The sequence below is a fragment of the Pomacea canaliculata genome, linkage group LG1 (assembly GCF_003073045.1).
Source record: "Pomacea canaliculata isolate SZHN2017 linkage group LG1, ASM307304v1, whole genome shotgun sequence".
NCBI lineage: Eukaryota > Metazoa > Mollusca > Gastropoda > Architaenioglossa > Ampullariidae > Pomacea > Pomacea canaliculata.
This window is the reverse complement of record NC_037590.1, coordinates 10632203-10654494: the sequence shown is the minus strand read 5'-3', so window position 1 is coordinate 10654494 and position 22292 is coordinate 10632203. Positions and strand designations below refer to the sequence as shown.

Genomic DNA, 22292 nt, shown 5'->3' with positions numbered 1-22292 from the left:
TACCCAGTTGGCCACCCTTGACGAGCTGGACGTGTACTACGCCGACAGAGACACCCTGCTGAACATCGACTTCATTGAGAGAGGTGAAGGGTCAAAGGGAAAGGGTGCAAGGGTGTGAGTCCGGCATTAGGGACTGCCATAGACGTGACGGTTACGCCTTTTCGTAGTCTTGTCCACGTAGCTGCCCTTGTATGCATTTTAAAATATATTTTATCTGTAGGAGTGCCGCTTATAGGCTGGGTGCCAGGTTGGCGCATTAGTCTTGATGTAAACAATGTCGGTCGAAAGTTAAGGAGTGTATCCGTTTACTAAAAATAGTTGGTCACCCTGACATTAGGAGGCATTCTTGTTCTGCCACCATCACTTTCATCCATTCCCTCTTCTGTTTTATCTCCCTCCGTCCATTTGTCTCCTTTCTTCCAGTCCTTCCCCACTTCTTTTTATAATTGTTTTATACTTTCTTTTATTCCTTCGTTACTTAATAATTCTGTCGTATGTAATTAGTAACAGTTATCTAGAAGAAGACTCAGCTCCATCAGACTTTTCATTCTCCTTCGGTTTCCTTGACCACAGGACGACCTACCAACATGCATTTCACCATGGACAGCGTGACCGACGGTCGTCTGGTGCACGAGAGCATGTCCGTCAACATGGTGGGCCGCCCCGCCTAGTGCCGGGCAAGTGGGCCAGGCCCTGCAGCTCGACGGCGAAGACGATGTCATCGACTTTGGGGTTCAAGGCCGTAGCTGCTTCGGCAACCTTGACTTATGTCCCCATGGCGTGACCCTCGCCCTGTGGCTGAAGCCGGAGCGACTCCTGGACCGGATGTACTTCCTGTCTTCTGGCAACAACGGGCTCAGTATCAGTTACGCTGACAAAAAGCTGCAGGTGTGTGGATCCTTTCGCGACGCTCGACATGATTTTTTTCTGTCTTTTTTTCACTCGTCTACATTTACATAAATGTGTAAAGGTTAAGTGAGAGATCGCCGTCTCAGTCTGGTGGTTTGCATTTACTGCCAACAAAAGCTTTTTTGAAAGCGAGGTGTAGCGTTTCTTGGGGGTACATATTCACAGAATTTTTATTATCTGATAACAAAATCCATTGAGGATTAAAAAATAAACGACTCACGCAACTTGTCACCTGAGAAAAGTTAAGTAAACGCGAAGAAATGGACAGAAAGGCATGCACGAGAACTGCGTATTCGGCGTTAAGGTCGTGTCTAATTCTATCCATCATTCTCGGTCTGAATCTGGTCCAGGAGGATCGTCGATCAGTGTCGATCCCTATTTCGTCCACACCCGGACATAGGGGTGGAGTCGTTCTAGTTGGGGAAAGGAATTAAAAACCATGTCGTCTGTCCGAGTTTTAAATTCGGGTTTGATTACAGTTGTTTACTAGTGGCAAAAGGGTTTTGTCAAAATAGACGAGGGGGAAAAACCTCTTGAGCTCTCCTGTCGAAACCTATAACGAAAACTTTCAAATTGAAATAGAAAAGCAGATAACAGCAACGACAAGTTGCTCATTTATTTCATTAATTTGTGGGGACAGCGTCAATGTCGCCTCGACCACATTCGTTGACTGCTGCTGTAAAATGCTCTTTCGGGAGCGCCAGCTTTAGGTTTGGGCAAGTTAAGAACAGCTGTAAGATCCCAATGGCCACGAAACAAGTTCACGGCTGATAGCCTTTTAATTCAGCACGAACCTCTGCCTGAAGTCAGAGGAAATCGTCAGATTAAAACATGTCACTTCCTCCGCACAGGTCACGGCCGCCACCACGACACACACATGGACTGTCTCCACGGCTGACTTCCCACCGGACAGGTGGCACTTCCTGGAGGTGTCCTTCCACCCGGAACGAGGCCTCCGTCTGTATGATGGTACCCGTCTGGTTGCCGAGAGCTCGGTGAGCCTGGCCCGCAATGTATCAGCACCCGAGAGCCTGGAAATGGACCGCTTCTACATGGGACGGGGCAATGTGGACATGTCCAGCAACCGCCACGCCGGCGGTGTGTATGATGAACTGGACGTGTGGTATGCTGACCGCGACTATCTGACATCACATGGCTTCCTGCAGAGAAGTAAGTGATATTACATGGAGGAAAGTACTTTTGTTAAAGCCAGTAAGAGTTTTTATTCGTATAGAAGAGCTTGGGATGGGAATGGCTGCTGGCTGTGTAGAGTTTCGAATTTTTATGTTACGCTAAGACCTAGGTGGCCTATAAAATCTTTACAGTGATGTATGAACACTTTGCAATAATATGTAAACATCAGAATCCTTTCACGTATGCACTTCCTTGCGTCGTTCCAGGTCAGCCAGAGAACATCATCGTACCTTTCGAGGAATCTCGCGACTTCACCCAGATAATTCACCCCACTTTGGATATCCGTCTGATTGGGCGGCCCGGACTGTGCCAGGCAAGATCGGCAACGCCTTGGAGCTGAGGGGCCGCGGACAGTACGCCGACCTGGGCGCAATGGGCCACACCTGCATGGGCAACCTGGCCCGCTGCACGCAAGGCATTACTCTGTCGGCTTGGATGAAGTTCCGCAGCTTTGAGAATGATATGGTCTTCCTGTCCACGGGACAGAACGGCCTGTTGATGATATACCGCGACGGATACGTCCACGTCAGCGCCGACGGCAGAGGTGAGTCACAGTCATAGCAAAGCTGCAGGAATTCGTCAGGTAAAACTTCATGAACATCGCAGCACAAGCACAGTTATCTGCACATCAGTAAATAAATAATCACCACCTGCACCAATAATACTAACATATAAGGTTTTCATAATGCGAAAGAAACCCAGTCGACCCTGACCTTAAGCGGACCTTTGTTCTTCTTGTTCCTCGCGAGAGTCGCTGCCCTTCTCACGTATTTCACGTGCTCACTGTGTGCAGGTCTGGTGACGACTCCCAGGTTCGAAACGGACCGCTGGTACCACGTGGAAATCTCCTGGCACCCGAGCTATGGCCTGCGTCTCTACGTGGACAACGAGCTGAAGGCCGACTCCCCCCGCGTCCCCATTGACGACCGCGGACAAGACGGTGAAGGGCGCTTCTACATCGGTCGCCCCAACAACGGAGACATGCCCGGAGGCCACTACACCACCGGCAACTTTGACATCGATGAACTGGAGGTGTGGTACGGTCGTCGTGAGGACCTCATCGCCTTCGGCTACATCGACCGAGGTTCGTTCTCTTTCCCTTCCTTTATTTCTGTTTGACCTTTAAGTTAGCCAACCATGACATGATCTAATTTTTTTCCCGAAGGAACCCTACAGGAGAAAAAGTGTCGTTTTGACTGCTTCTCGTGAGGACTTGAAATAGTTAAATTCGTTTTGATTTTTCAGTCGCCCAACCACCCATGGCATATTGATGTGATAGTCTCGAAAAACACTGTAACACGTAAAGCGTATAACTAATCAACTAGTTGTTTTAGGACCTCAGTTCATCTCCTTTTAACGTTTTAGTCTGCGAATTTTCCATGCCATCATCACAGTCCCTAGAAACCTTGCAGTAAATGTTTGACCATAAACTGCAGGCAAAGGGGAGATAACCTTCCTGTTTACAATGGGAAGTTATCGTTCTTTTGTGCGGAACATAAACACGGCAGATGGACGACAGATCTTGGATAAAACTTGGTGCCCAACGCCAACCAAATCCCCTCAGCCACTAATTAATGTTGTCCAGCAATCAGTGATAACATAGCACGCGATATTTTTGGTTCAAACTCAAGAGACACGAAAGGTGATTTCATTTTTTTTTAACATCAGAAGCATTTTTTTTAACGAGCTTACTGTCTTGTATCGTCGACTGCAGAACATTAGAACATTTCACTGTTTTATTGTTAGTTAATGTAGCTGCCCTTTGACACTCGTGTTGTTTGCCTTGTGTCCCACTCGCCTCCCTACCTCAGTTCACTGTAGTGCCTGGGCGTGTAGCCATATTCTACGTGTTTGTGCCAAAGGTAGATGATCAAAACAAGGCTCTGTAGACCAAAAAACTCTGGCACAGGAGGAAACCATTCCTATAGAGTATTAGGTGGGAGAGAAGTAGGTGGCGGTGGCTGTGACAACGATGCCTGAAGTCAAAACAGTAATAAAGTATGCTCACCTGTTCCTTTTTTCATTGGGCACACACACATTTGTTTGCTTGTTTTTTTAATGAGTTTTTTCTTTTATTTTTGATGGTTTGTTTTCTTTTGGCTTTTTGACCTGCATTGGAGATTTGGGAGCCTCCAAAACTTACTTGCATTAAATCCACATTTTGTTTTTTAATCATATCTCCTACACTTAAAATGTTTATTTTGATCAAAGTTTTGTTTGTTCATTCATTTATTCATTCATTTAGTCAGACTTACCGTTGCTTTCGAAATATCATGTATGCAATGTGTTATTTATAGATCCGGGTTGGCTGGTTTATTATACCATCAAATTAAATTAACAGGCTCACCTGTCTCATCAAACTCACGTGAGAATTCCACATCATTTGCATGTTTCTTGCCAGTCCACTAGATTGTCCATAGTCTACCCTTTTTCATCTTGTTATTCCATAGCTAGGGCCAGACTTTTCACATTATGCAAATATTAAGTTTTGTTTTTATGTCAAACATGTTTAAGCAAAATAATTAAGGTTTTGTTTGGGGTTTTTTGTTTTGTTTTTTTGCTAGTTTTCATCTTTAGATTTTTTTAATCTTTGCAAAGATTTTGAAACTCTCTCTCTCTGTGTGTTCAAATAGCTTCTAAGTATTTCATCTTAATTTTATTTACAAGTAAAATCTGCACCTCAAAGAAGGTTTAGTTTCAGGATGCACTCTTTCACTCTAAGGTAACACTTTTTGTTATATTGGCAGCATCAATGTAATGATCGGATAGAAAGATTGTTGTTTTCTTTTGAAATCTTTGTGATTTATTGCTGCAAGCAAATATAAGACTTTATCTGTGGAGAAAGCCTTCAAGGTATTGTGTTACCCTGTTGTATAGTTGTATATCATTGATAAACAGCTCGGACTATCTTGCTGTACAGTTGTATAACACTGACACAACAGCTCAGACTATCCTGCTGTACAGTTGTATATCATTGACACAACAGCTAATGACTGAAGATATTATAGCAAGCTTAACAGTCTGCATGTCATATTATTTTGCACATCAACGTAATAAATACTGTTTAACCTGCTTTTCATGCACTGAAATTAAAGATGTGCATTTGCATAGTAGAAAGAAGATACTAAACTGAGGCAATTAAGTGCAGTTTTATTTACAATGACCACAGTGTTAGAACCTAGATTGTAAAACCATTCTCTGAAAATTACAAAAATGGAAAAACATGCAATTAGAAAAGTTAATAACTATTTCTTTATTGTTCTGAAATTTTAGTTTCACTCATTCTTTGAATCAACTTGTATGTAGCCACGCTTCTCCATCATCATCATCATCATCATCATCATTGCCACCTTTATTTTTTTTTTTAAACTGCTTCTGTAGAAATAGATTAGTATTTGCATTACCTGTGCCCTTATTTTGTTCATTCTTTAAGAGTCTCTTACTAGTTTTTTTTCATCAGCTTGTCACATCAGTAACTGGCATGATTTTAGGCATGTACATAGTAGTCATTGTTCGTCACTAAATACCTCGCTGTTTTTCTGTGCAACTTCCCTACGTTTGTTCATGGCGATGCACATTGGAAAAGGGGAGATAAACAAAAGACTCGTGAGCATCCTGCCCCTGCATCACATTACAGATGTTTACAGGGTAAACAGAGCTTGGGAGCCAGATACAGATATGATGCCACGCACGAGCATTTAGTCACGTGTTTGAGTATACACCGTTAAAAAATATTGGGTGGGGATGACCCAAGCTTTATTTAGCTCGCGCTTTGTTGGAATTAGCATGAGTCGCCTGGCTGTGTCTATCTATGGTGCCTGTCATCAGGCACTATGGACATCATCATCATCATCGAAACACACTACACAAATAGCATCCTGAATATAATTATGCAATTTTGGTTGTACACGGGAACATATCTCCTGGGTAAGTGGAGGTATGACTGTGTTTTCTTGATAGTGATGAACCTTGCATGAGCACCATAATGAGGTTGTTGTCACAGTCAATTACTCTTTGACACCCAGCGGCATAAACCGGTGGGAGTCAGAAGTGCTGGGACATTCATTCGTATTTCCAATGGAAGTCCTCCACAAGCCAGTCGATACGAGACTACACTTAATTCTGCCTGCTGATAACCTTTACTATACATAATCAACCCCCATTACATGCACCGATAACAGGAGTCATTTCCTGATGCATTCAACAAAAGTACAATCTTCCTAGCAATTTAGACTGTTATGAAATATTGCCGAAGGACTCAGAAACAAGGTTCTGCATGACTGACTTTCTTTTTTGCACGTGAATATTTTTGTCCAACACTTCGTATCTTGATGTATCAATTATATGCATAGTTATTACAGCTTTTTTTTTTTTTTTGCACGTTTGAATCGACATCGTGCGATATACATGAACATGATTTTTGGTTATCCTAGGTTTGAACACATTTTATTGACGAGTTATGTTTTAGTTATTTTTTAATTTAGTTAATTTCTCTCCCAGAAAAAATGATCATGCATTACTTAAAGTTTAAGCATGTTATGCAGTTAGGAATTTAACAAAAGCATTACATATGTTGCTTACTTAGTACGAGATATGTAATTATTTGCTTTACTGGATCAACTATCTTTGCATTTCTTGTCCCCATATTTACACTTTTGCTTAATCTAGAAATGTCACAAAAAAGGTTGTAAGAATGAAAATGAGAGTATAAGTAGTACGTATTGAATTTTGAGACAGTGTTATCAAACAGATTTACCAATTCACATAGAAGACTATTTGTTTTTTGTATTGTTAAGGCCATGGTTTTAACACCCATGGGATAAATAACTTGATGGTGTAACAAATGTTGTAATTCCGGGAATGCTGCGATACCAGAGGGACAAGTAGTAACTGCATGACATTAATTAATTTTCATCGCTATTCATTTTTCACAAAATTACCGATTTAGAACTGACAAATTTATAAAATTAAAGTCTTTCTACACACCGACAAGGAGAAATCTGTTACTGGTCCATGCCTTTGGGGGATCGCAGCAGTCTCGCTGTGTAACTATGTGTGACTAGCACGTGCTCGTTCGGTAACGGCATGGCCTGTGCTAGGCATTTGTCTCTTGTCTGCTGTGCGTCTGTCCACGTGCAGTGCTAGCAGCAGCAGCAGCTGGAGCTAGTCGTTGTGATGTATGTGCCACACTAGTGCATGATGCAACAAACTGACTAGCCGCTTTCTTATTCCTCCTACCTTTCCTCCCCCAATCACCCTCCACAGACGATCTGGGCTACGAGGCTTTCTCCATGGATAACGCCATCGGCAACCGCATCGACCACAACAAATACGTCGTGCTTCTAGCGAACGGAGCCAGCCTGGTGTCAGGTCACGTGGGGCAGGCCGTCGCCCTGGACGGACGAGGGCAGTACGTTGACCTGGGGTCGCATATTGACAGCTGCCTGGGCAACCTGGATCTGTGCCCGCACGGATTCACCATGTCGGTGTGGCTCAAGCCGGGCGAGCTACGTGAAAACACCCACTACATCGCCGGGCCCGCCTACTCCCTCTTCTACGAGGACGGCGAGCTCAAGGCCGAGTTCAGCGCCAAGGGTCGTGCCTGGAACGTGGCCACGCCCAACTTCCACTCTGGGGAGTGGCAGCGCGTGACCCTGGCCTGGCATGCCAAAAGGGGCCTGAGCATGTTCGTCAACGACGAGCTGATGGACACATCCTCCGGCGAGGACCGCGTGCAGGACAATCAGCCAGCATCCGACCACGTGTACCTCGGTCGCAACCTGGTCGACACGCGTCTGACGGCCGACGTGCAAGCGGACGAGCTGCAGGTGTGGTACGACCAACTGGACCAGCTGCGGGCCACCGGCAGGTACGAAGGTGAGTCGCTCCGCTCGCTTCCAACTGTGGATCATCACTCGTGTGACACGTGAGACTGTTGGAGGCGGAAGCGTTGCCATCACACGATGAAATGCAAAATCCATGTTGGTTGCTCTGTAAGACCTAGGAGGTTAATCTACTTAAGAAAGAATGAGTTGAAGCGACATTTCTGTCAATCATTCTGTATTTGGGGGTCTTCAAGTCCCTAAATCCATTGGGTATGATTGGTTCTTTCCCTTTTTAATTTGCTTTGCTTGTGTTTTATTTTGTTTGTGGAAAGGAAGAATGTTGTCCATCTGTTTGCCTGCCTGTCTGACTATATATTCGTATGAATGTCCTGCTCCCTACCTGCATATCTCTAGAATTTATGAAAACACTATTACAACTGCAGACTATATCTCTTTTTGCAGTCGATCTGTTTCTACATAATGCGAATAACGACACACGTTGCCTTGGAAACAGCAGTTCTTCTATGTCCTGCTATGTATTTTTTATGTATTTATGTCCTACCGTACTTATTGTAACCCAGGTTTTTCACTGTCGAGCACAACATTCGAACGGCTGCTTGCAGTTTGTTGCAAACCACGAAGCATGCAAGCGTACCGGCCGCTTGTCAGTCTGTTTACCATATCACTTGAATGAACGCCCGTGCCCTTCTGTGTATTGCATGTTCATCGTGAACACCTAAAGCTTTATTTGCGATCTCAATTTCAAGTAATCACATGTAGCTCAAACCCTTCGTGGCTCCATATTAAATGTTTTAATGGTTGCTGTAGATATTCAATCCTGCATAGCTGCTACGTGCTTTTATCGTGCACCAAAGAAAAGATCTCTTTTCGCATGCCTTCCACGAGTCCTTTATGGTCGTAATTAGCAGAATAAACTAACTAAACTTATTTGTATCTAAAACCTGTTTACGTTTATTGCACACAAAAATCTGTGAAAGACAACACGAAATAAGTTGTTTTGTCCAGTCCTAAAATTCTCGGGGAAAATCTCAGATTATTATCTGAGAGGTAAACAGCCGATTGATTGCATCCTTTTGCCGGGTCCCTTGCAGTGCAAATCATGCCTCGCCTCATTAGCTTCGACAACTGGCGGGACGGACGCCTGACGCTGAGAGACCGAGTCATCTACGCCATCGGAGAGGTCCGTCTCGTCCCAGGTCTGGGTCAAGGTTCCTCGGCAGTGTACCTGGACGGTCATACTCAGTACATCGACCTGGGCTCAAACTTCACCTGTAACGGCAACCTCGACATGTGCCGACAAGGTGCTACCATCAGGTAGGTCACTGACAGGTTAGGTTTCAATACGTAAAGACTTTGGAGGTGGAGACTTGACGAAAGGTCTAACGTCTTTGAGGACATCGTGTGTCACAGCAGTGAAGTCGTTGGTGACTAACTGCTCTGGCAGGGACGTCAATGATGGTGAGTGTAATGGATGACAAAAGGTGAAGTCATTATAACTACAGTGTGTAAAATCAGTGATGACTGTGAGGGCAAGCCTTTGACAAATCCTTTGACACCGTATGAGGCATTTCTCTCCCCATTTACCTGCAGACTGGCGCTAAAGCCCAACCAGCTAGTGGATGGAGCCTACATCCTGGACAGCTTCCCCGTCAAGGTGTATTACAAAGATGGCCGTATCTACGCTGAGATGCAGACTTCAACACAGGTGTGGCAAGTCAACACCGCCGACATCAATCCGGGAGAATGGTCCAGGGTGAGTGACCTCAGTCAACCTAGGGCTGCAGCAACTAGAACCTTTTAGAGTTGCCTCCTTCATTCCCTCCTCCTCCCTTATAAACCTTGTTTCCGATTATAGCAAAATAGAAGAAAACTAAAACGATACATGAAACGTTCAAAACTTTTAATGGAGTTTGATAATTAAAAAAACCAACTGCGATAGATACAGGTTACAGTTACACGGGCAAAATGGTTCCTGCTGATTTCTTTCTAATTCTTCAAATTTTAACGCCCCCCACAGACCTGAAAGTATGTAAATGCATCTAGCCAGATTTTCGTCAAAAAGCTTATCGCCCGGCGCTGGTTGTGCAGATGGAGCTGACATGGCACCCGACCTTCGGTCTGGCGCTGTACGTCAACGGCCGGCGGGTAGGTTACCAGACTTTCCCCCGCACCCGTCCACCCGTCAGTAACAGCGACTGGCGCTCCTTCCTGGGCCGACCGCTCAACGACGCCGACGGCAGCCACGCCAACATTTATGTTGACAACCTGGAGTTCTACAACGGTTACCAGAGCTACATCCCACAGGACAATTACTTGTCCTTGATCCAACAGCAGGAACCACTGCCAGGGATCACCACCGAGATTATTTGGGTGGATCCAGGTAGGCTTGCTGTTGTGTAACTCCGAGTGATTCTAGGCATCTGTCAGTTTAATCAACTCAATTTCCTTTAGGCTAAGCACAAACACTTGTTTATTGTCCAAGATGTTGCTTTCAGTTTGAGTTTTTAACAGGCCATCAAGTTGCAAATGAAATCACAGATTAATTTAAAATGGATAATGTTGCTTCTTTCCGTTATCGAATGTTTTTTTTTTCACGAGGTCTAAATCTACTGATTTCTTAATGGAATCAATCGTGTCCTATACATCAATCCTATGTACATATTAATTAATTATTTTTGCCATTGGTGCAAATCTTTGGTTATTTAAACGTCGGGTGTCGCTCACTTATATTCCTATTCATGTACAACGAGGCCAGGTCGTAAGTACTTTTGATGCAGGGCTTCTGCTTACTCAAAAAATGCGTACAGTACGCATTAAAAGTTCGGAGGACCCCTTCAGTTTTCGTCAATGGGGTCCCCTTCAAATTTGGACGAAGAACAGGGACCCCTTACAAATCTGAAGAAGGGGTCCCTGGGACCCCAAAGAATTTAGCCTTAGCAGAAGCCCTGTGATGTATTTCATTTATTGTCTGGCGATGCAGGTGAATGTTTCTGTTATGATAGCGTGGATAGGAGACCGGTGCTGATACTTGATTAATATTTCATTCAGCCACAGGATTGAGAGGACAAGACGCTCTAGCTTTGGTTCAATATCCTCACAACCCAGCTCAATACTTCGGAATTTCTTGTCACCCTCATCCTGGCGTTCATTTGTTCCCTGCAGTCTCTCCAGAACTGCTCCAAGCACGTTCATGGTTCCCTTTAAATGTATCGAGGTTTGGGGTCACAGGTTTTTCGCTTACTGAATCAGGTCCTCCCCTCCTCGAGTTGTAAAACTTTACCCAGACAGGGCTTTAAAATGTTTTTCTGCGATTTTTTCCCCTTACTTGAACAGAGGTGATGCCCTGCCATTCATTAGGCTATCTGCAAGCGCGTATCACCTTGATAAAGCTGACCTTTGACTCCTGCTCCGCTACTGCTGCTCTCATGTCACTTCACCCTCGGCGCTTTGCATGCTCCTCCAGCCACACTGTTAAGAAGGCGGATGGAGAGAATATAATTAAACAATATTATTTCGACTCAGTGGATTTTGTGGGAGTGTGGGGAGAGGTCGAAAGATCGCAATACACAAGCGAACACAAAACAAAATAAATTACGAAATTCTCGTCATGAAAATGGCGGGCACGGTGTCGACATGCTCAAAGACAGTTTGGAAAAGCGTAGTGAATACCGTGGCTGTGGAAGTTTGGAGGATAGAGGTCAGAATTCCAAACACCCAGGCGAGATGTTTGTACAGCGGCGCCGTATCTCGCGAGAGTATTTTTGAGGCACGCCATTCTCACTGATACCAAGCTTGTGTTATTAGCGCAGGTCAGAGGGCAGATGTGCATCTCTCATGGTGGCGCTTCAGGTTTTTCTCTCTACACCCGGAAGTAACTTTTCGGGAGATGATAAGTGAAACAGTTTGGAGACACGAGGCGCTCCGATAGATCGATCGGCAGATATCGACGGATTGTCGTGATTGCTTCCTGGGGATGGGATAATAAGAGGAGTGATCGGGATATACAGGTGCGTGACTGAACGGTGATCAAATGTTAGAGTCGGGAGAGAGAGAAAGGAGAAAGCCGCCTACACCTGTCCACGAGTCTCTGACGAACAAAGCAGAAGCACTGAGGAAACAGAGAACAGCATTAGTGCGAGAGAGAAACCAGAGCAGAGAGGAGGAGGGAGAAAGAGTAAGATGCTACATATTACGATGTAAGCTGAGATGCCAGCGCCATCTCTCACCCCTACAGCAGACAGTTGCCACCTTAGCCCTCTAGCGGAGAGCTACCAGCGTGCTTCCTCAGTCCTCAGGAAGTTATCAGTGAGCTGCATCGTCCCTCTAGCAGACAGATGTCAACGAATCGCCTCATCATTCTTTCACACACTTGTCAGGGAGCCGCCTCATCCTTCTAGCACTTTTCAACGCGCTGCCTCGTCCTTTTAGCTGGAAACATACAACCAATGGTCTAGCTAGCAGACAGCTGCCTCAGCCCTCTAGCGTACTGTTGCTACCGCACCCTCTCAGCCCTCTAGCAGAGGGAGAAGTGTTAAGCTTCACTTTACGTGATGGGGCAGTCAGCCCGCACCCGCCACCCAGCTCTTCTCTCCAACAACCTGCTCAGAAACCGCAAGTTATACAAACTAACCACCCCCTCCACCTCCTTCTTTTCTTTTTCATTAACCTGCGACCTTAGGATTGTTTCTAGCTAGCATCGATCATTAACCGAAACAGAATTCCGGAGATAATGGTGCTGGGCTGTACGCTGTATTGAGTGATGCTGCACCAGGAAACCAGTTTCCACTTGAGCATGGCTGGCATCTTTCACATTATCTCCGGCGCTGTGAGTCACTGGCACAGAATTCTGCATCGTATGCTCTTCCAGCAGAGCCTTGCCAGGGAAGCAGCCACATCCCTCTGTGTATAGGGTCTGACCTTTATAGAGGGGGGTTGATTTGAACAGTTTCTACTTACTGAGATCAAGAGGTATCCATAATAAGCAGCCCACGCAGTTTTTCTTTGGATGGGTGGTAGATGTGGGAGGGTAATAGGAAAAGATCCATCGTGATCTCTATTTTATTTCTACCTTTAGTCACCTCAACTTCCTTTTTTTTTCTTAGTTTTTCATTGGAAATCCTCATGTGAATACATAATGTAATGCTTAATAAGACAGGTTAGAGTTTGTTAAACCAACACTAACCTCACATATCTGGTTCGAACCAGGACCTTAGGCCGCAAAGATGACCTTTTGGTTAATTTTTTCGCTCATCCTCTGGGGCCGAAATCTTGTTCATGGTCAAGAGAAAGAAGCATGGTTTGGGAATATGTTTAGTGACTTCGCTGTTGTTGTTGTAGTTTTTGAGGGAATCAGATTACTGGCCGGAAGAAGGGGGCGCCTGACAGCTATCCATGTGATGAACAGCTCTCATATTGTATGCCCGAGATGAGCTGTGAACTAAGATGTTTCGATTCTTAGTTTGTTGAGAATCGAACTTTCACAGACTGTGCTACCGGACCGCCCCGGAAGTGCAATGCAGATGGCGCGGTCCAGTGTCAACGCCACGCTTTTGGAAGACTCGGCTACTCGAGTGTGCGCACTGCCGAGGGCGCGGTTGTAGCAACATGTTCGCGACAGACGACGCTAGAACACTTGACGAACATTTATCTGCTACCCCCACACCCATCAATCCTCCAGAGAAAGAGAGTGTGTGTTGAAGACATGTAGGGAACTGTAGTATAATGTCAGTTGAAGTGAAGATGGTGGTCAGTGCACATTATGAGAAACCTGTCATTAAATAAAGACAAGTTCTCAGACTATGTTTGCTGACATTTTTAAGTGGTGTGGTGTTTGTTAATTATGCAAAAAGTGTTTTTATGCACTATATGTACATAGGCGCATTTAAACTTTTTATAAACTGGACAAGACCGTAACAAGTTTTGGTAGGCAGGATCGCTGGTCTAATGTCACTTGAGAATCGCGTCCAGATCTCGTGGTCAGCACTCCATCTCGCGAGATCTCACACGTGACTGGCCGGGCGTTGTAGGTTGTTCATGTGAAGATGGCACTCAGAAAAACGGAATGCTTTCCCGCTCAGCTGCCTCCAGCCGGCACCAGCACGTGCCGCGCGGGTTTGCCTTCTCTCTTGCCACTACCCTTCCGCGCAGCACGAAGTTCAGAGGTGCCGCATGCCTTCCCCTGCTATCCGTTCCCCTCCCACCCTCAAAGACTCACACACCACACCCCGCGCACGCTTAAAATAGCGCTGGTTTAAGTGAACCTGTTTTAGAAGTTCCACATTCTGAAAGACACTCCCTCCTCGTCCTCCCCGTTCCCCTTTAGTTTTCCCCTGCTGTTCTCCCTCTTTTCCCTACCGGCTCATCGTCGAGCCTGCTTCAACCACCGCGCTTGCCGTAAGAGAACAGAACTCATAGACTTTTCTGGAGTTGGTGCCTCGGAACACACCTGCCCAGAACCAGCATTATCACGCAGGGGGGAAAAACTGGGTAAATCATCTGGAAACCACCTATCGCATTAAATTATTTATCAGAAGGCTATCCCCGTGGATACTGGGTACTCCACGTTGCAGAGGCTACCATCGAAGAAGACCAAGGAGCCAGTAGGCCTCAGGCAGGAGGAGTGTTGTGGTGTGTGCGTGTGTGTGGTGTACCTGCTGGTGTACGTCACTGGCTACTGAAGTGACGAACTTTCTTCGCTCCTGAAACTGTTTTGCTTTGCGGTGGAACACGAAAACTACTCAGCATCCTTCCACGGGCTAGAGCAAGTTCAGAGCAACAAGTAGCCGGATAATTTTAGCCACCGTGCTTTTTTTCCCCCTTCCTGACACCGGAAATTGCAGCACTGCAGTGTCAGAGATTGTTACAGAAATGCGCCGTTGATGTGCCGTGGCAGTGGGCGTGTGTTCATTCTGAGACTGGCCGCAAGCTTGGGTGTTCTCATCGATCAAAGCCACCGTCACCTTCGATTCTGTGGATACCTGTGCACCATCGACAGCAGTAATGGCGGAATGGGATGCTGCCCGGCTACGGGATAGCAAGTCTGCATGACTGTTGCGTCCCAGACTCGCTTGGAGCAAATTTACCAGCTGGTCGCACTAAACAGCTAGTGTCTGCCCTCCCAGCCTCCTCCTTCCCTTCCTGATTAGCTCAGAGGTCTGTTTTTCCCCCCAGCACACCCCCTCCTACTTAACCACCCTCAGCAGCAAGTGAGGGGGTTACGCCAGGAAGTAAGTGATTGGTGGATGTTTGTGGTGAAGTGGACAACCCGAGCACAGTCCGTCCATACTTGATGAATTAAGCTCGTTTGCGCCATGGGGCATCAGAGATTGGTTCCAGTCCTCGCCGTCCTTATTTTCCTGACATTTGGTAAGCGCTTACCTACGGGCATGACGCATGCCATTTGACTGGCTTAACTTTGACCTTTGGTAGGGGCAGGCCGGATCTTGTGCTGTCCTGTGTATATCAGTAGTGTGTGGGCGATGGTTATGTTCTATCGTGTGTGGTAGACTGGTGTGCCCTGTCCCATGGTTGGGGCTCGACGATGTGAGACGGTTATCACACGGCACATGATGGGGTCCAGCGATCAATGATGAAGTTAGCAGTAATAAAAAAAAAATTGCGCTCATTTTTTTGTTTTACAAACTTATGTTGTTATTACTTCTTAATATTGTTTGTATAAGTTCATGTTGTTACTTATTAACATGCTGAACTTTAAGCTCTCTACGTCTGTTCCCTCTCTCTCTCTCTTTCTTGTTTCTTTCCCTTCAGTGTCCTAGCTGGAATGAGTGTGCTGAGAATGTAGGCCTTGAGCCATTTTTGGGCCGATTTGTTAGAGATAATTTTTGTTTCACCTTCTTGACTGAAGCAGTTATGTATGGTTCCCATGATCAGCTATAAGTGGGCCATCATCATCATCGTCAGATGAAGTCAGCTAATTGTGTATTCTTTTTAACTTCAAATCCCGTTTTGTGCATAAATCTGTGGTGTCTTAAGCTAAGATTATTTCATGTTCATGTTTTCAAAAGAAGCATCTGTTTACTTTATCTTTAATAGATGTTTGTGAAGGGAGACAACTGTTGTTTTTCTGTTTTATGAAAAAAAGTGACTACTCAGCGGCCACCAATCATACAACCACGTCCAGCCAGCCCAACTACCATCATTCGTTTTAATGGAGCTTCCTACGTCAAGTTTGATTTTTCACAGCTTCCATCACAGTATCTCACCTACTCTCCAGATGAAGAGTTTTCATTCTGGTTTTTGACTGACCAACCAGAAGGTCTTCTCTGGTATCATCAGGAGCCCAAAAGAAACCTTTACCTGGCTATAAAGGTAGATAAGAACATTACAATACTAACTGTAAAACATCTGTTAACAAAAATTATTGCAAAAAGAGAGAAAATGCCCTGTGTGCATACATTGATACATATGCACTCTGTACACATGCATGAGTATGTGTGTGAAGTGAGAGAGAGAAAATTATTTTAGACTATATGGTCTTAGAAGGATCTAAGTACAACTTCATTAATTTTAAATGATGAAATGGACATCATTTTATTTGAGACTGGTACTTCTTTGTGCAGCGATCTTTCTATACAAAATTCTCATTTCATTGTGACATTTGAGATCATCCACAAAAAAAAGCAGTGATTTCATGCTCACAGAGAGAGAGAGAGATGGGGAAAGAAATAATTCAGTGTAGGTTACAGAAATAATTTCGTCATTTATTTTGCATTTATGTACTCTTTTCATTTGAACAGAAGAGTAAAGCTAAAATGAATATCTTGTTATACTAGAGCTGACAATTATAACTTTGTAGCACTCTTTATAAACTGTGTACATTTACACTGTATGTAAATGCAGAGTGTAAACTGTGAATAAAAGTAAAATTTTTTTGCTGTTTCAGGATGGCTATTTAGTGTTTGTAAATGACAATAAAAGTAGTCCACCAGAAGAAGTATACATTGGTCGTCGGGATGGTAAACGCTTCAATGACTTCAAGTGGTATAAGATTAACATTCGCCGGTCTGGAAGAAGAGTAAGCTTATAGCAATGCTATTGAGAAGTGTTTTATGTCCATAATTAAGTAGTTTTGTTGTTGAAAGAAAATTTCAAAATTAAGTGGTATTATATGTATTGGTAAAAGATAAGGAGCCTTATTGCCATAGGAACAGTGAATTGAAGTGGTTCACAGCATATAGAGGGCATAGTGTAACCCTCTCTCTGCCTGTACCTTTTACGAAAAATGCTTTCAATATTCTTTTTGACAATATGACTATTGTGTTTATTTGATTAGAAATTACATTCTTTTTTCTAGTTGTAAATTTTTAAATCATTTCTCTTGCATTTTATGAGGGTTTGCTTATTGTTGGTCACAAGTTTAGCATTTGTATTTTATGATTTTCTCAGCTATGAAGAACAAACGTGATGAGTTTGAGGGAGATTGACAACGTATTATATTGTTTCAATATAGCCTTTGAAAAAAAGCATAAGATTCTCTTGGTGTTTGTAAGTGCAAACAAAAGCAAAGAATGGTTAGTAGGATGACAATTTTATGAAAAATTCAACAGCTCATAATTTTATTTTCTGTTCTTAGATTCGTATAACAGTGGACGATAAGTATCCAGAAGAGTACATCTTTTCAGAAAATGTGCAGTTTCTCGTTCGTGCTTTAGTTTATCTTGGTGGCAGTGATAACACCATAGATAAAACAAGAAGCAACATTAGGCAGGATCTTAAAGGTGGTTTAGCAGAAGTAAGTATTTTGCAGTCTTGTTGTTTATTTTTTTTCTTACCTAAAAGACTTCTCTAACTTGCATTTAGTTTTTTTTCACTACCTTTTAGAAAACTTCAGGATTGTTTTTTGGTGTTTTTCGATCATTGCCTATGTGAGTATCTGTGTCTGTGCCAGGTTGTCGTATGTCACCCATCAAAGAGAGGGTGATCGGATCATTCGAAATGAGGTCAATCTTATCGCACAGCTGGCTAAGGGGGATATATTTGGTCAAGTTGAAATCCAGACTTTACCATACCCCTTTAATGGCGGCGGAGTATCAACAGAGCCAAGACCTACTCGCCCCACCGCTCCTCCTACTTTACCACAGACAACGGCCATTACCTTTGTAGAGCAAGGTGTAGGCATGTCTGTTCCCCATTTCAACCTCAAAGATGGATACAGCATCACATTTAAATTCCAGACAATCAACCAGGTATATTTTCTATTTTTCCATTAGAGTCTGGATAAGGCATATACTAAAAGACATTTTAAATCAATAAATATTTCTTGGATATGGACATCTCCACTGGAATTTTTCATTATGGTATTCACTTATAGAAATAAATTGTGATTCTGTTAGGAATAGACAGGCTGCCTGTTGCTTTTTTTGGTTGATTTTTTTTTTAAACTAGAAGGTCTGTTATAAGGGGTCCATTTTCAGTTGCTTTAATAGTCACAATTTGTGTAAAATGTTTTGTTTTGCCTACTTTCACAATCATACATAAAATAATATCACATTTAAGGATATAAAATCTTTTCTTTGAAGACTGTGATTTAAACACATATTGAGGCCAGAAAGCTAGTTTTACATTTCACTTATTTGTCATATTTTGCACCCTCAGCTGTAAAGGAATCTATACTGCTTCCAAAAATATTAACATGAGACAAGATATGTTATTGTGCTGCAGTGCAATGATTTGCCAGTAATAATTTGCTATAATGACATTTTCTTATAAATTTTAATATATGCTGAAACATTAATTATTTTGGGGTAAGTTCTTGCATTAATGTTCATCAGTGGCCATTGTTCTGATTTTTCGAATAAGTCTCTTGAACTAGCTCGGTTGAAAGCCTCTTGTTCTTCCACTTGTCATCAGAATGGTCTTATCCTCTTTGCTGGTGTTCCACGTGGAGAATTCCTAGCAGTGGAATTATATGATGGGCGTCTGTATTTCATCCACAACTTCGGTCGTCGTGACAAGCGTACTCCATTTGCTTCTCGTGTCATGGCTGATGGACAACAGCATGAAGTGCAGTTGAATTTCTTTGCTAATTCACATGTAGACCTTCGGGTGGATGACATTCGGGAGAGACTAGCATTTGAGAGTGGAGAAAGGCTTCCTGTGAACCTTGGCCCGCTCTATGTGGCTGGATACATAGATTATAATGGGCTGCCTTGGATGGTGTGGTCACGAGAGAGTTATCTTGGCTGTCTAGAAGATCTGCAGGTGAGCATTGCTTTGAGCCAATTTCCCACATTTTAAAATGCCATAATTGTTGAACTTTAAAACCTGTATTATGGTTATTTCAGCAGCGAACAGTGGATGCAAAACATATAGAGTACATCATAACAGAAAAACTGAACACTAAATCCTTAAAGAGAACTGATATGTAAATTTTACAGTTGAATAATTTCCCTGATGTTTGCAACACTTATGCAATTACCACATGCATACATCCCAGCTTTTAAAGTTTTGCTTCCAAATCCAATATTTTGCTGAGGCCTAATGCAGGAGGAAATATTCTCTGCAGCACACTGCCAGCTCCAGCTACACAACGTCTTCATATCCAAAGAATTTCACATACATCAGCGTCCCCCTCAATGTGTTACCCACTTATCCCACTTTTATTAGATGCTACATAAAACGCTTTTATTAAGGTTTTTCCATACCATAACCTTACACCTCATGTAACAATGTTTTCCAACAAGCAGATATTATACTGCATTTTTTGTATTTTCATTCCACTACAAATATGTGACCTGTAACAAAGGGGCAGTGTACATTGTGGCACGATAAGTGGTTAGAAAATAAGAAAAGTACTGGCATGAAATATACATGAGTATCTGTAGCTAAGTATCTGGAAGGTAGATACAGGTCAAAGGCAGAGCAGGGTTTTCTAGTCACTGGGATAGAACTCATAGGATGTCAAATGACTGAGAGAGATGTCTTTCATCTGATCCATAACAACGTTCATGTGGAGCTGACTGGGCTTTTAAAGTTGTGGAAGTAGCAATGGAATTCATAGCTATATCCCCAACTGAAGTACTATAAAGGAGTTATAAATCTCCAGAGCAAAAATCTTCTGCGTTTTCAATGGCTTTATTTCAAAACATCACATTTTTCTTTTGATATATTGGTTAAATGATGCTGCCAATATTACATTACAGGTATGTGTCATTGAAATAGAGCAGATTATTTGTAATAATAAGTAATAATAAATGCATTTGAAGAAGAAAGTATTATACAAATGAGGTTGGATTTTTCAGATCATTATTGAACATTTCTTGTACTTTGTTTCAATCTAAGAGCAGGGCTACTGAGAACTAGCACAGGCCTCTTGTAATTGTAATCTTAGATTATTTTCCCAGTATGTCATAAAATACTTTGAATTGACCTTTCACATCCGCAGGCCTGAGTACACCACCTTGTCGGGCCTAAGAGCATGTATACTTAGTACAGTCTTTCTACTTTACTGCAGATGCTAGTAAAATGTAGCGAGAAACTGACAAACTCTAAAGATGGATGCACACTATCTTTTGGGTGCAAAAAATAACCAATTAATATTTATTGCAGGTGGATAATGTACTTGTCGATTTCCATACTGCAGTACTCCATTACCCTGGACAAGTGCGCCGTCAGTGCTTGCCCATGCCTCAAGAATGTGCTCGCCAGCAACCTTGTCGTAATGGTATCTGCCGTAACGGCTGGCAAAAATATTTTTGTGATTGCAGAAACATGCCATTCAGGGGTGATAGATGTGAAATGGGTGAGTTAACATTTGCAGTGGAACTACTTTGAAAGTCTGTAGGAGCCTTAAGTTTCACTTATTTTTTTAGAAATGCAGTGCAATACCCAAAACAGTGTCTACACAGATATTCCTTTAAACAACTGCCTGCACACACAAAATCTCAAGTAAGAGGATGAAGATATATATGGATTCAGCCATACAGGAAGACCAGACAAATAATTTTTTCCCCTAGGAAAGTTTGACAAAGTTTGTGAAAATAAAACCTGATTAACTTAAAATTAGTACAATCTGCTGATTACTGCTTTGCTCACACCTGGCTTCATTTTGCTTGACATTGTTCTTACAATAATATCCATTAATCAGATGTTAATATCAATCTCTGGTTTGTAATCAGACGTTGCTGAGAAATAATGTCTGCAAGTTGTAGAGCCCTTTCTGCACTTTAATTCCTCTCACAAATCTTCCTATGAGCCAAGCAAACAATTTTACAGAAAACATAAATGAAAAGCATAAATAAATTAAAAGACTCATTCTTAAAAATTTTTGTTTAGCACAACATATTTTGCTGTTTCAGATGCCTGGACTGCTCTCTTCAATGGAACAATGTTTGGAAGAATTACTTTCACAAACACAATTCGATCACATGTGGACAACTTGTCTGTTCGTTTCAAATCACTTAAGGCAAATGGTCTCCTTTTTGAGACAAAATCCCGCGACAATAATGTATACTTGCGTTGTTCTCTTGAGAATGGCACTGTCAAAGTTGAAACCAATTTGGGTGGAGAAGTCAGGGTAAGTTTTGTTTGCTTCCAGTCCCTTTTCTTACATTGCAAGTTTTATTTTCTTTTGAAAGGGCACCATTTTGTCAAGCACAAATGGCAACAACAAATTTAACAGTTGCTTAGTCCAGTTTTTTGGTTCTTGGGTTGTTGTGGGAGATAATTTTGTAGGTATTTATTGAAGTGGAATTCATTTCAAAGTTAACTTTTAAAATTAAAAAAAAAATTTGTTTTATTATTGTTTTTCCTCCTTGTGATTTTGCATCATTCAAATGCATATACAGCATGCAAAACATAAAATAATTTTTGAAAAATTTAGTTACAATAAACCCTTAGACTTCCCATTTTACTAATGATGAATGCTGATAATGTTAATTAATGTATATTTTCATGTTGTGGAGGAATATTTTACAGGAATTTATTTTTCAAGTGGAGCGTATTCTTAGCTGAGTTTTTTTAGTTTTGATTTTGAATTATTGGTTTTTCTTCTTGTGATTTGGTATTATTTTTATATTTCAATAATTTTACAGACATTCTATGCTGGAAACAACTTGAACGACTTTAAGTGGCACACTGTATATATCCAGCGACGTGGCAATGAAATGGAAGTTTGGGTTGACGATGGTGATCATTCAAAGCGTAAGTTCTCTATGGTCACAGATTATTCCTGTTGCTTTATTTTCTTACTAATATCAAACAGATTTCAGATTTCCAAACCCATATAATTCTTATCACATCTTTTGTAGCAGTTTGTTAAAAATTTGTGTAATAATCAGATCATATAATATTAGTAATAAGGAACATGTATGTAGCGCTTTTCCA

General features: G+C 42.5%; 2 protein-coding genes across 5 annotated transcripts in view; both read left to right on the top strand.

Moving 5' to 3' along the window:
• Positions 1–577: 577 nt before the first annotated feature.
• LOC112562040 lies at positions 578–17999 on the top strand. Of its 4 annotated transcripts, none has more exons than XM_025235029.1 (13): positions 578–888; positions 1761–2079; positions 2310–2647; positions 2897–3187; positions 4445–4468; positions 7450–7980; positions 9041–9263; positions 9540–9702; positions 10038–10329; positions 16051–16277; positions 16852–16983; positions 17542–17700; positions 17857–17999. In XM_025235029.1, the coding sequence occupies exons 3-13, from the start codon at positions 2476–2478 to the stop codon at positions 17887–17889; spliced, it is 2247 nt and encodes a 748-aa protein (XP_025090814.1). In that variant the 5' UTR covers positions 578–888; positions 1761–2079; positions 2310–2475; the 3' UTR covers positions 17890–17999. The 4 variants fall into 4 exon arrangements, with proteins under 4 accessions (XP_025090814.1, XP_025090797.1, XP_025090823.1 ...); XM_025235012.1 differs by having other exon boundaries at positions 7369–7980; XM_025235038.1 differs by lacking the exon at positions 4445–4468.
• The window catches only part of LOC112562033 (neurexin-1b-like), a 13485-nt gene continuing 9086 nt past the window's right edge, over positions 17894–22292 (top strand). The window contains exons 1-5 of the mRNA XM_025235002.1: positions 17894–18154; positions 18819–19169; positions 20517–20709; positions 21266–21483; positions 22001–22109. Coding sequence (XP_025090787.1) covers positions 18086–18154; positions 18819–19169; positions 20517–20709; positions 21266–21483; positions 22001–22109 — 940 coding nt within the window. The 5' untranslated portion in view covers positions 17894–18085. The remainder of the gene's footprint in view (positions 18155–18818; positions 19170–20516; positions 20710–21265; positions 21484–22000; positions 22110–22292) is intronic.